Below are 11,543 nucleotides of genomic sequence, written 5' to 3'. Positions count from 1 at the left end.
TGTAGTCTCAAAACATCTGGAGGGCAGAGGTTGAGGAAGCCTGGGCTAGACATAAAAACAAAACCAGTAAACAGTATAACGCCTCCCCATCAAACGGCTCTAATTAATAGCATCTGCCACCGTTTACATCCTTCAGCCAATCCTAGCGACAGTCTTACGACGGCGATTTTCTATGCGCACGCCCAAAACGACTCACTCACGCGCGCCTGTTCATTCATTTGCGATAAATACTGAGAAGCTGCGGGTTAAAGTAAGAACGAGTCACGGGCTGACGTCACCACGCGCGTGATGTAAAAGAGATCGCTCTATCTCGCCGACAGAGCTATTAAAAGTATTGAGTGACACGTAGCCTTAACTTCTGAATTCTGCACTGGTTCCCCCCCCCCTTCCTTCGCTGAGACAGAGCTATTATTGGGACTGGAATATTCGCATAAACAAGCAAACGATTTCCCACACAAACAAGAGCTGAATTTGAAACAGCAGGAACTTCACTCTTCGACTTTTTTTTTTTTTGGTGGGTGGATCGGAGGGAACCACCCTATGCAGTGGGGCCTCGTGAAAGCTCGTGCAATATTATTATTATTATTATTATTATTATTATTAACAACAACAACAATAGCAGCAGCAGCAATGATAATACTCATAATATGTCACTTTATATTTTTAAGAAAAAAAACCTCAAAGCGGTTTACATTAAAACATCAAATAAAACAGCCAGGAAAAAAAATTGCAAAGAAAGTAAAATATATAGTATACATCCATTCAGAGCAACATACTGTAGATTCTAAACTTGTCCATAGATTGGGGGGAGGGGGGCAGTTCTCACTTCCGTCTCGGGGGAGTCTTCTCTGATGGAAACCCGGAAAGTCCCTATCCTGACAAGGCGACGCTTCACTCTCTATTTTTCTTTCCTATATACCGGTATATATACCTATGTATATCTCTCTGCGACCCGAGTGGGCCTTCGTTTCCTCCCTTTCCTCCCCGGCGAGCGGTTGGTTTGGGCGGCTCGGGTGGGCGGGGCTTCTCTTGACAGGCACAGCGCGAGGAGGAGGAACCGTTGACGGTTGGGCTGTGTGGCCGTTGGGCCGCTTCGCGGGAAGCCCCGCCTCTCCCCCCTCCCAGCCGCGTCCCGCGCTTCCCCGGGTGCCGCAGTGGAGGGGCTCGGAGGAGTCCTCCTTCCAGCTTGTTGTGTTGCGCGGGCCGAGAGGGGGAGGGAGGGAGGAGAAGATGTTCGAGAGCCTGCGCGAGCGGCTGCTGAGCGTCCAGCAGGATTTGACCTCGGGGTGAGTTAACTGCCGCCTGGCGCCTGCGCTGCCGCGATAAAGTTCCTGAAAGTCCCTGAGGTGCTGAGGGAAGGGAGAGCCCGCGTGACGCGTGCGGGGCGGGTTGCTGGCGGAGTAAGGGGGCGCGAGGGGCTGCCCTTCGGGGCTCCGCTGACGAGGGACGTGCCGTGGGGCGTTGAGGGTTTGCTGCGGGAAGTTAGGGTTAAAACGCCCCCTAGGAGGGGCGACTTTTGCGGCACTTTGGGAATGAGCCCCGTGGTGGAATTGAATTCACTGGGGCTTTACTTCGGAGTAAATGCGCGTCGTGTGTCGGTGTAAGAAGTGCGTTGGCGTTTGAGGGCGGATTGCCTGCTAACTACCGACACCAGATGCGTGTTGTGAGGATGGGGCGAGTGGCGTGTCCTGCGTCGGGTTTTCTTCTTTTTAATACGCTGCCGCAAATAGCACCAGGGGTGTTGCACAAAAACCACGCGCTGTCAATTAGTTCTTGGCTACTTTAGTTCTGAATAAAAGTCGCTTCCCATGTCCCGCCTTCCTTCCCAATGTTGCTAAATGAACTTTGGACTTGCTAATTCGGTGTTGTTTTTTTAAAAAATCACTCACGCTGCTTATCACCTGATCGTGCGGCGTTTTTTTTGTGTGTGTGTTTTTAACGGTTTGGAGCTTTTGCTAGGTTGCAACTGATTGCTTTCCTATCAGAGTACATTACCTGTAAGGTGAGCTCGTTTTGGAACAAGAGCCCAGCCAATAGGACCCCTTTCTTTTTTTAAAAAATGTATTATATTAAAAAGTTAATGATAAAAGTTTGGGACTCATAACGTTGCAGGCAATGCTTCCTATCCTCCCATCTTCCAGTCCCCAGTTCGTGTGATTTTATTGGCCTGCTTTTTAAAAAGGCTGATAGAATATACAGTACTAGTTTCCAATTGCTCTTCTTATAAGGGCTGTTTTCCATGTTACCAGGAGAGGCCCTGTTCATTTGGGCGAATGGGGCACTGTTCCACCAACCTCAGTCAGTCCTTGCTCCCTCCTGTCTCCCTCTTCTGATCAGGCCAGTCCTTGCTCCCTCCTGTTTCCCTCTTCTGATCAGGCCAAGGGGTTGCACTGCCTGTCAGCTTCTTCATCTGCAGTCTCAGTGTTGCCCTTAGGGAGAAAAGGGGGGGGGATATTATTAATAGGGTCTGCCAGGCATTGGCTGTGGTTCCACTTACTGTTGGTCTCCTGCAGTGGCAGAGCATATGCCCGCGCTGTCCAGGGCAGGTGTGGGAGTGCACCTGTGGGAGGCAGAGAGGGTGCCCTACCAGGCGCCACAGTCCAAGGAAGGATAGGGCTGGGGAAGCTGCCGCCCACTCCTCCTGCTCTCCACCACTGGGTCAGGCCTATCCTGGCGGCAGAGCTGCTGCAACCAGACACAAGGTGTGATTTGACCGAAGAGGGTGGGTGGCACCACTGTGGTTGGACGTGCCCTTTCATAGCTGAAGAGAGCTGCTCTCTGCTGCTGGGTCAGATATGACCCTGTGGCAGAGTTGCTGCAGCCAGGCGCAAGGTGCGCCATGGCCGAGGAAGCTGGGCGGCAGCATTGCCACCCATTCTCATGCTTTCCCCCCTGGGTCGGCTGACTCAGGAGCGGAGCTGCGGCCAGGCACAAGTGTCCAGCCAAGGCTCAGCTTCTCACTCAAAGGGGACTGCTGTGAGGGCACCTGTTTGCACCCCCTCACAAAATTACAGCTGGGGCCATGGACTCACCCCCCCCCCACACACTATGGCTCTGATCTCCTGGTCTCTGCCCTACAGTACCAGTGAGCACCACCAGCTACCACTCTTCTTGTTCATATGTGGAATCTAGCTATGTTCTTGTTGACTTTGGGTATAATGGGAAAGTTGGAGTATACCTGCTAGTATACCCAGGCCTGAGTCATTAGCGTGCCTGGGTACATTACAATGTTTGATTCACTAATGGCTAGCATGAGTACTGTATTTCCACCAAGCTTATAATGTAACAGGCGCTCTTTCATGGGCGTAGCCAGGATCGGGGACAGGCTTTATGTTAGGTAGGGCAGAACTGAGTTATGTGATTTGTCAGTTAAGCATTTTTATTTATTTACTTTTAATTATTTACAGTCTTTCCCTGCTCCATGGTTTAAGCTGACTAAGTGGCATGGAGTTAGGTGATACCAGAGAAATCGGGGGCTGGAAAAGTATCAAAATAGGGAGGAGCTGGAGTGATATATCTAGTGATGTTTATAGGTGGCAGGAGAAATGCAGAAGAGGCGGGAAACACTTAATAAACCTCAATAAATTGCCTTACCATATTTTGAGTCTCACTGCTTTTCCTTTGTGTTTTAGGTTGAAGACCTTGAGCGACAAATCAAGAGAGGCTAAAATAAGCAAGCAGAGGTGCTGTTGGATATTCTTAAATTATGCTTTATGAAAATTGCATAAGCAAAATCCAGTTTATTACATGACATTTACATGGCATAACAAATAGTCTGTTCTACTGAATAACATTAAGAAACTTACATTAGCAGGTTTTCTGTTTATTTCTTTTTAAAATTTCCAGTATAAGTTGTGTAATTGTTAATATTTGCAATAGAAATGTAAAAAAGGTAGCTTTGTGATCTAAATATTAATTAGAAAAGTACTGTAGAACTTCAACACTTAACTAACACATTCTGTTATTTTTTTTATTACAGGGCTATACAGTGTTCACCAGAGTTTTCTGCTGGATTACTCTTATTGAGCAAGTAAATTCTGTCATTTAAACTCCTCCTGTTGAATTTCAGTTGTTTATAATTCTTGTTTATTTTTCTGGAGGCATAGATGTAGTCAGTAAGGAGAGATCTTGGTAGCACATTGCCTTGCTCCCCTTGTTTACTTCAATATTCAGTAGAAAACAATTAACTCTTTAAAAAAGTGAGTGATTTCATGTATCCTATTGATACCTTAGTATGGTTAGCATTTTGTTACTTATATGGAGCTAAAGTAGAACAAAAAACTTTGTATGTATTTCTAAAAATATAAGTCCCATTGAATTCAGTGGGGCTTGAGCACAAACACTATTGGTAGTGCAGCCTGGTTAAGCATGGCTAAGATGAAGATAGGGAAACCATATTCTTGTTTTTAAGGTTTTTTCATTCTTCTATATTTTTTATTTGTGAATGTGTGGTTTGTTTCTGGCAATTGTTCAGCAGTTTCAGACCCCTCCAAGCCTTGTTTAACTGTGTAGGGCAGGCATCCCCAAACTTCGGCCCTCCAGATGTTTTGGACTACAATTCTCATCTTCCCCGACCACTGGTCCTGTTAGCTAGGGATCATGGGAGTTGTAGGCCAAAACATCTGGAGGGCCGCAGTTTAGGGATGCCTGGTGTAGAGTAACTGCTTATTTAAGAAATTTGACTTTCATTTAAAAGTTGTGTTATTGGCCCAGGTTTTAGACCTGTTTTCTAAGAGCTTAAGAGATGTGAATCTGGGTAAGGCTCCAGTGCTAATGGGAGTTTTAAAATATAAACATGTTTTCATATTGTGATCTTAAGCTACAGTCCTGCAGAATCCTCAGTAATACTTGTTACCAAATAGATGTGCATAGAACTGTGCAATTAATCTCTGCATAATTCTGAAAAAAATGCTTGCTTTCTAAGCCTTGACAAACCTGAGTGCTTTGAGTTCAAGTTTGTTTGACTTAATACATTTTAAACAGTTTTTCTTAGTAGCTATATTTATATTTTCTTACATTAAATAAGCACTTTGGTTCAGGACAGCTAGGTGAGCTTGTGGGCCATAACCTTAAGTATAAGTCCAATGATATCACTATTTTCTTTTGTGAAGATATGAAGATACTTGGGCAACTCTTCACAGAGGAGCAAAAGAATGTGCAAAAGCTGGAGAGGTAAAACATTTACAGAAACTAACATACAAACATTTTTTTTGCTGTTGTTTAGGTATTTTGCATTTAGGAAGGTACACATCTCTCTCATATAAATGAGAATTCACCATGTTACATCTGTTTGAAAGAATCCTGAATGTTGATCAGCATTCCTTAACTGGGAACCTGGTATTTTATGTAGAATGCAGCTCCATCCATGTCAGCTGAAAATCACCCACCCACCTCTACCTCTATGCTGGCTCAGACAAACCATGTGCTTGCAACATGCATGCCTTAGAGGAGCCTTAGTTTATTCATCCCCCACATCCAGTACATTATTAATTGCAGGCAATCATCCAGCAGTTCCACACCTTCACTTGAGTTAAATGTTCTAACTTCACTTGACTTTGATGGATGTTCAATTGAAGTGCTTGGCTATGTTCACACAAATATACATGGCAGGGAAATTGAAGTGCCATGCTACTCACAGAATAATGGGGTTGTACAGGTTGCTGCAAATTGAAATGTCTGTATTCCTGGGGAGCATGTGGGCTACATAGCTGTAAATCTTCAGCATGCTTCTAAATTCATATAACTAATACTAATAGGGAGCTTTGGAGGAAGGGTAGGATTCTAATGTACCGGTAATAATTAAAAACCTTTACAAAACTCAAGATGTTCACCAACAAAATTAAAATTTTTCATATACATTTGCTTCTTGAACTGGTTTAAGAGCAATAAGAATATAGCCACATGTCATCAAATCAGAACTCAGATCAATCTAATTACTTGCAAATAGAACCTACGGTAGTTGTGCTTCATTATATATTGTAAGTAAAACATATAAATTGTACATAAATATACTTTTCTTTGGCATATTCCTGCTAAATATATTAGGCTTCAAATGTCAAAATATATTATAGAATTAAACATAACTTAGTATTGATGACAACTTCAAGGAATTCTATGTTCATGATTTGCTGGCTTTCTAAGCTGTGACATGCCTTTGATACTTACAGAATGCCCAATATCTAACTGAAATTTCAGCAGAAGGTTTTATAAACTTTAAAATGTGTAGCAGAAATAATTGCTGAATTGGCATAAACTTTGATATGATATCTGAATTTACAATTGTATACTCAGTTAAAAACTATTGTTCCAATATTTTTTTTTAAAAATAGTTGTCTCTCAACTTGTACAGCTGCAAAGGTTTGCCTTGTTAAAAGGAAAAACATGAATATGTTAATGGGCACCTCAGGCCTAGGCGCCAAATGTGGCTCTTGAAGCGCCCCCCCCCCACATTCACACCCCCTTCCCGTGGGTCATGTATCTCACTGGCCCTGCTTTGCATCTCCTTAAGTGCTTTTGCCTGGCTGGAATGCATCTTGTACTGTGATAATGACTCTTGCTTGCTAGAATGGAAGGCAAAGAAGAGAGAGAGAGAGAGAGAGAGAGAGAGAGAGAGAGAGAGCGAGCAGAGAGAGAATGTAGAGACTTTAACTCTTGCATGGATGGAGTGTAGTATTCTGTAGAATAAGAGACACATTTGTGGCTCTGCCTCACCTACCACTGTGAAGGTTGCCTGCGAGCAAATGTGGCCTCGGGCTGAAAAAGGTTCCCCATCCCTGTAATAATAAAGAGTTGACTGAATAGACTTGAGATATTGGAGTACATAATACAAAGTGTTAAAATTAATGTTAAATTGAGAGTTGATCATAATCAGAATTCGCATTTCAAAGTAAAAAGACATCCATTCACTTTTGGAGAGACCATGGCCAGGTGTATGTATTGAATAATACATTTGCAAACTTGGAAAAATATTTAGTATGGTGCATTAGCATAACTTTGAATAGTATTTTTGTTTTATTTGAAATCTCTGTATTTTGCACTGAAAATATTGTGAATTGAAATGTGTAGCTATTTAAGGCTTTGGCAGCTGACTCGTGAGCCTTATCAGAGGTTTGGAGAGTTAAAATAAATTGAATGTTAGTTTTATTCTTGGCTTTAAACATTGCAGCTGGTGGATAGTGAAGTTGTGATGCTTTCTGCTCACTGGGAGAAGAAGAGAAGCAGTCTCCTAGACCTTCAGGAACAGCTCCAGCAAATTCCAGGTTTTTTAGCAGATTTAGAATCTACAACCACCAGCTTGAGTAAGTGTGTGTGTGCTGCTTTATTTAAGGATTTGTCCCACCTTTTAGGAAGCTTTCCCCTAAGCAGCTTGAAAATTATGAATATACAAATGTTAAAACATCACAGTTAAAAATTTAATAATGTTATATTAAAGGTATGATAATAATAATGCTTTTAAGGAATGTTTCAAGGCACAGAAGGAGGAGGATTGCCAGATTTCCCTAGGGAGAGAGTTCCATATTTGAGGTGTTGCTGCAGAAAGGTCCTGTCTCTGGTACCCAGAGAGATAAAAGAACAAGGCTTGGAAGATTATATTTAATCTCATGTATGCATGTGGGCAAAGGTGTTTCTTTAAATAGTCGCGTCCCAGAGCATGAGCTTCTTCAATTGAGTCCAGACACAAATTGATAACCAGTGTTAGATTCAAATATGTGGTCACCCTATTTCAGTTTCTAAACTGTCTTTAAGGGAAGTCTAATGTAGAGAGCTAGTCTTGGCTGCAAATGCCACGTAGACATCTATTGTTAAAATTGGACACAGGAGAACCACTTCTCCTGCATCAAGCTGTGTACTTCATTCTTCAGGAAGTGTGCAGCCCCATCTGGAGCAGGTTATATATCTCCATCCAAATCAGATAGATACCCAACTAACAGCATGTCTATGTTGTCTGGATTAAGCTTCAATCTGTTACTCTTCCTCTCATTCAGTATTTCCTGAAGACACTGATTCCAAGTTTCTGCTACCTTCTTGGGGTTAATTGATATACATTTGTTAATTTTTATCATATAAGATATCTTCTCTGGTGCCATTATTTTAGTATTTGAGAAGTTGTTATTCTGCTATTTGGAAAGCTCTCTAAAGCATAATTGAAAAAAAGTAAAAGTAAATTGGCAAATGCTTGGCTTTTGTAAAGTTCTTTGTAGGTACTGTAGTAAGAAAATAGGGACTCCTGGTCATGTAAACTGTCTGTAGTTTTCTAAAGTCTCCACTAGGGGGTGCTCAATTGCTACTTTTCCAGAAATCACTATCTGGATTGAGGAAGAGGGGAGCATTGAGGACCACATTCCCTCTTGGCCAATCATCTGGGATTGGATGACAGTGGTGGGTGGGGCCAAAACAAGAGTTAGCATGGCCAAAATTCATATTGCATGTACCCCCCCCCCCCACCGATGCATATATTACCGGTATATGCATACAGTGTGAATCATCAGCACATATCACATAAAAGCCAGCTTCTATTCACCCCGTCCAAAAATAATTGGGCTTAGGAAAAATCATTTTAGCTTTATGCCTAATTGCTTTGGGTGATATTAATGGGGATTGCAGCTGCAATTTGTAGAGTTAAACCCCCCCCCCCCAACAAGCTGCACTATCCATGAATATTGTGTCCTCCCCCCAGCAACTAAGATTAAAAACAACCTAACCAACTGGTTTCATTTCATTGAAACCTATTGAAGTGGGTTTTTTCAGCCTAACCATGTTGGGGTGTAAGTTGGTGTCACAGCATATGTGGAGCATGCAAGTTTAGAAGATCCTGCCCTTATTGAGACTGCTTGTCTCAAACAAAAGAAGAATTAACCAAAACTTCAATGATCCGTTGGGGACAAGATTTGGGAAAGGCAATCACGGTAGACAGCTGGGAGAAATTATGGAACAGGGATATAAATTACACGCCAAGCTACGATTTAAAAGAAAACTTAATTAAAATGCAACATAGATGGCACCTAACACCACAAAAATTATCCAAAATGTATAAAGGAGCTGATGAGAAGTGCTGGCGATGTCAAACAGAAATAGGTAGTTACATCCATATATGGTGGAGGTGTAATGAAATAAAGCCCTACTGGGATATGATTTATAGAGAAATGAAAAAAAATTCTTAAGTACTCATTTAAAAAGAACCCAGAATTATTCCTCCTGGGTATACTACATGATGAAATTCGGCCCAAAGATAGAAGCATCGTAATATATGCTACAACAGCAGCCAGAAATTTGATTGGTTTAAATTGGAAAAGTAATAAGGTACCAACCAAAGATGACTGGCAGAAAAAATTGCTAACATATTACAATTCAGCAACGAAATATGCTGAAATTAAAGGAATTAATGAGGAAACCAGAAATAAAGATTGGGAGAAATACAGAAATTATATAATGACAATGATGGAAAAACCCTCATTTGCAGAAGCCATTTGATGACTCAGGCACGAAAGACCTATTAAGAGATAAATAATAATGTTTCAGGTATACAGATGACTGAAAAAAAAAACACAAAAGGCGCAGAACAAAGATGGCTGGAAGCACAACTTTCACGTGTGGTGGGTGGAGGGTGGGATGGTGGGGGTTAGAAAATTGTAAACTATATATATACACACACACACACACACACACACACACACACACATATATATATTATATAACTCTTTATTTTTCTTCTTTTAGTTACCTTTTAATCTTATTCTTTTTATCTATGTTTTTCTTTAAGTTTCCTTTGTTGGTCATTAATTCGTTGAAGTTTACTTTTATATTTTTATAATATGTTAAATGTATATGATTTACCATTTTATATGATTTCTTGATTTATAACAGCTTATAATTCATAATAGGTTTCTTATTCTTCTTTTCCCCGTCTTCCTCTGTTGGTGTCGATATAATTTGTAATGATTTGAAATGCAAAAAAAAAAAAAAGACTGCTTGTTTCCCGTTGAACGGTATAGTTTAATGTAAATAATCAAATACCCTACATTGTAAGTACAAAAACCTACTCAAACAGAATGTGGGGTTTAAATGATTCCTCGGTTCCTAAAATAGACAAAAATATATTGTACAATTAACATAGATATAATGTTTAACAGTTGCGCAAGTAAAACAATGCAATAATCAGGAGTCGTGAATTTTTGGTAAGAACATTGATGATCATCATAGACCATGCAATTGTAACATGCTGTAAATAGCCTATGACCACTCGCCATATTCCACAACCACAAGAGTAGCACAGGCAATAACAGAGCAGTAAATTTTGTTTATTGCTGTTGGTGTGTGTGTGACACAGATGGTGTTGCTTCTTTCTCCATACACCATCTTGATCAGTGTTGTGGAGTGGAAAGGGATTGCTCCCTGTAATGGGTGGCTACTGATGTGTGTGCTCCAAAGGATGTTGCAGCTTAGGATGTTTATGGAATAAAGACACTAGATTTTTCTACATGGATCTTCTTTCATGTAGCGATTGTTCAGTGAAGCCTGGCCAGTATCGAGGCAGAGTGTTGGTGGGAAGGGAAAAGGAAGGAAGAAGAATCTTCTTTCCTCATTGGCCATATCCCCAATCAGTGCAATTAGTTTTGAGACATCGCTTGTTTTCCAAGATAAGCAAAAAAAAATTAAAATCGCCACAAATTATGTTCCTAATGGTTTGCCTATTTTGATATTTGAATATCTTGTTATCCTAGTCCAACTGGAAGCAAATTTTAAGGAAATGGAAAATCATTTACTTTATCTTGAAGACCTCTGTGGACAGTGTGAATTGGAAAGATACAAGCATATGCAAGTACTACAGCTTGAAAATTACAAAAAGACTAAACGGTGAGTTTATTATGATTTTAAATATTTATTTTTGATATTATTGACTGTGAATTCCTTCTTTCTGTGCAAATATATGTTCATCTTAAATATCATCTTGTCTGAGAATGGAAACTTGAGGTCCCAGAATTCTTCATGAAAAGGAATTATCTTCCTGTAGTTGGGTTTCAGATTCAGGTTGTAGTCTTATGCCCTATTGAATGTGGAATGGAGTAAGCATGCTTAAGATTGTGCTGAATATGTGGTAGAAAAAGTTGTAGTCTTATGCCCCATTGAATGTGGAATGGAGTAAGCATGCTTAAGATCAGGCATCCCCAAACTGCAGCCCTCCAGATGTTTTGGCCTACAACTCCCATTACCCCTAGCTAACAGGACCAGTGGTCAGGGATGATGGGAATTGTAGTCCAAAACATCTGGAGGGCCGAAGTTTGGGGGTGCCTGCTTAAGATTGTGCTGAATATGTGGTAGAAAAAGTTTCACTTTGGGTATTCAGTCTTCTAATTGCCATGACTTGATCTGCCTTATTAGTCATCGTCTGTCAACATTGCTCTGATTCATAGTAAAGGGCATTACATAGTAATTGTGGACTCCATTTCTTTGGTACAGATGAAAAAATAAATGCTTCTAGCAATGGCAGGGACCAGCTATTTCTGGGTGAGCAAAATGATAAATTGGTTCATCAAGTTGTCACT

The 11,543-nt window shown here is 41.0% G+C and overlaps 1 protein-coding gene across 3 annotated transcripts in view; it reads left to right on the top strand.

Moving 5' to 3' along the window:
* Window positions 1-1,051: 1,051 nt before the first annotated feature.
* Window positions 1,052-11,543, top strand: part of DTNBP1 (dystrobrevin binding protein 1) — a 43,594-nt gene continuing 33,102 nt past the window's right edge. Inside the window, exons 1-6 of one of the 3 annotated variants that reach the window (XM_035124714.2) lie at window positions 1,052-1,286; window positions 3,633-3,683; window positions 3,980-4,030; window positions 5,112-5,172; window positions 7,166-7,298; window positions 10,722-10,854. In XM_035124714.2, the coding sequence (XP_034980605.1) occupies window positions 1,231-1,286; window positions 3,633-3,683; window positions 3,980-4,030; window positions 5,112-5,172; window positions 7,166-7,298; window positions 10,722-10,854 (485 nt within the window). In that variant the 5' untranslated portion in view covers window positions 1,052-1,230. Of the gene's footprint in view, window positions 1,287-1,327; window positions 1,347-3,632; window positions 3,684-3,979; window positions 4,031-5,111; window positions 5,173-7,165; window positions 7,299-10,721; window positions 10,855-11,543 lie in introns of those variants that run through there. The other 2 variants (XM_035124715.2, XM_035124716.2) reach the window with 2 other exon arrangements.

The sequence above is a fragment of the Zootoca vivipara genome, chromosome 8, assembly GCF_963506605.1.
Source record: "Zootoca vivipara chromosome 8, rZooViv1.1, whole genome shotgun sequence".
Lineage (NCBI taxonomy): Eukaryota > Metazoa > Chordata > Lepidosauria > Squamata > Lacertidae > Zootoca > Zootoca vivipara.
Note: the sequence above shows the minus strand (reverse complement) of the source record. Positions and strands in the feature narration are given on the sequence as shown.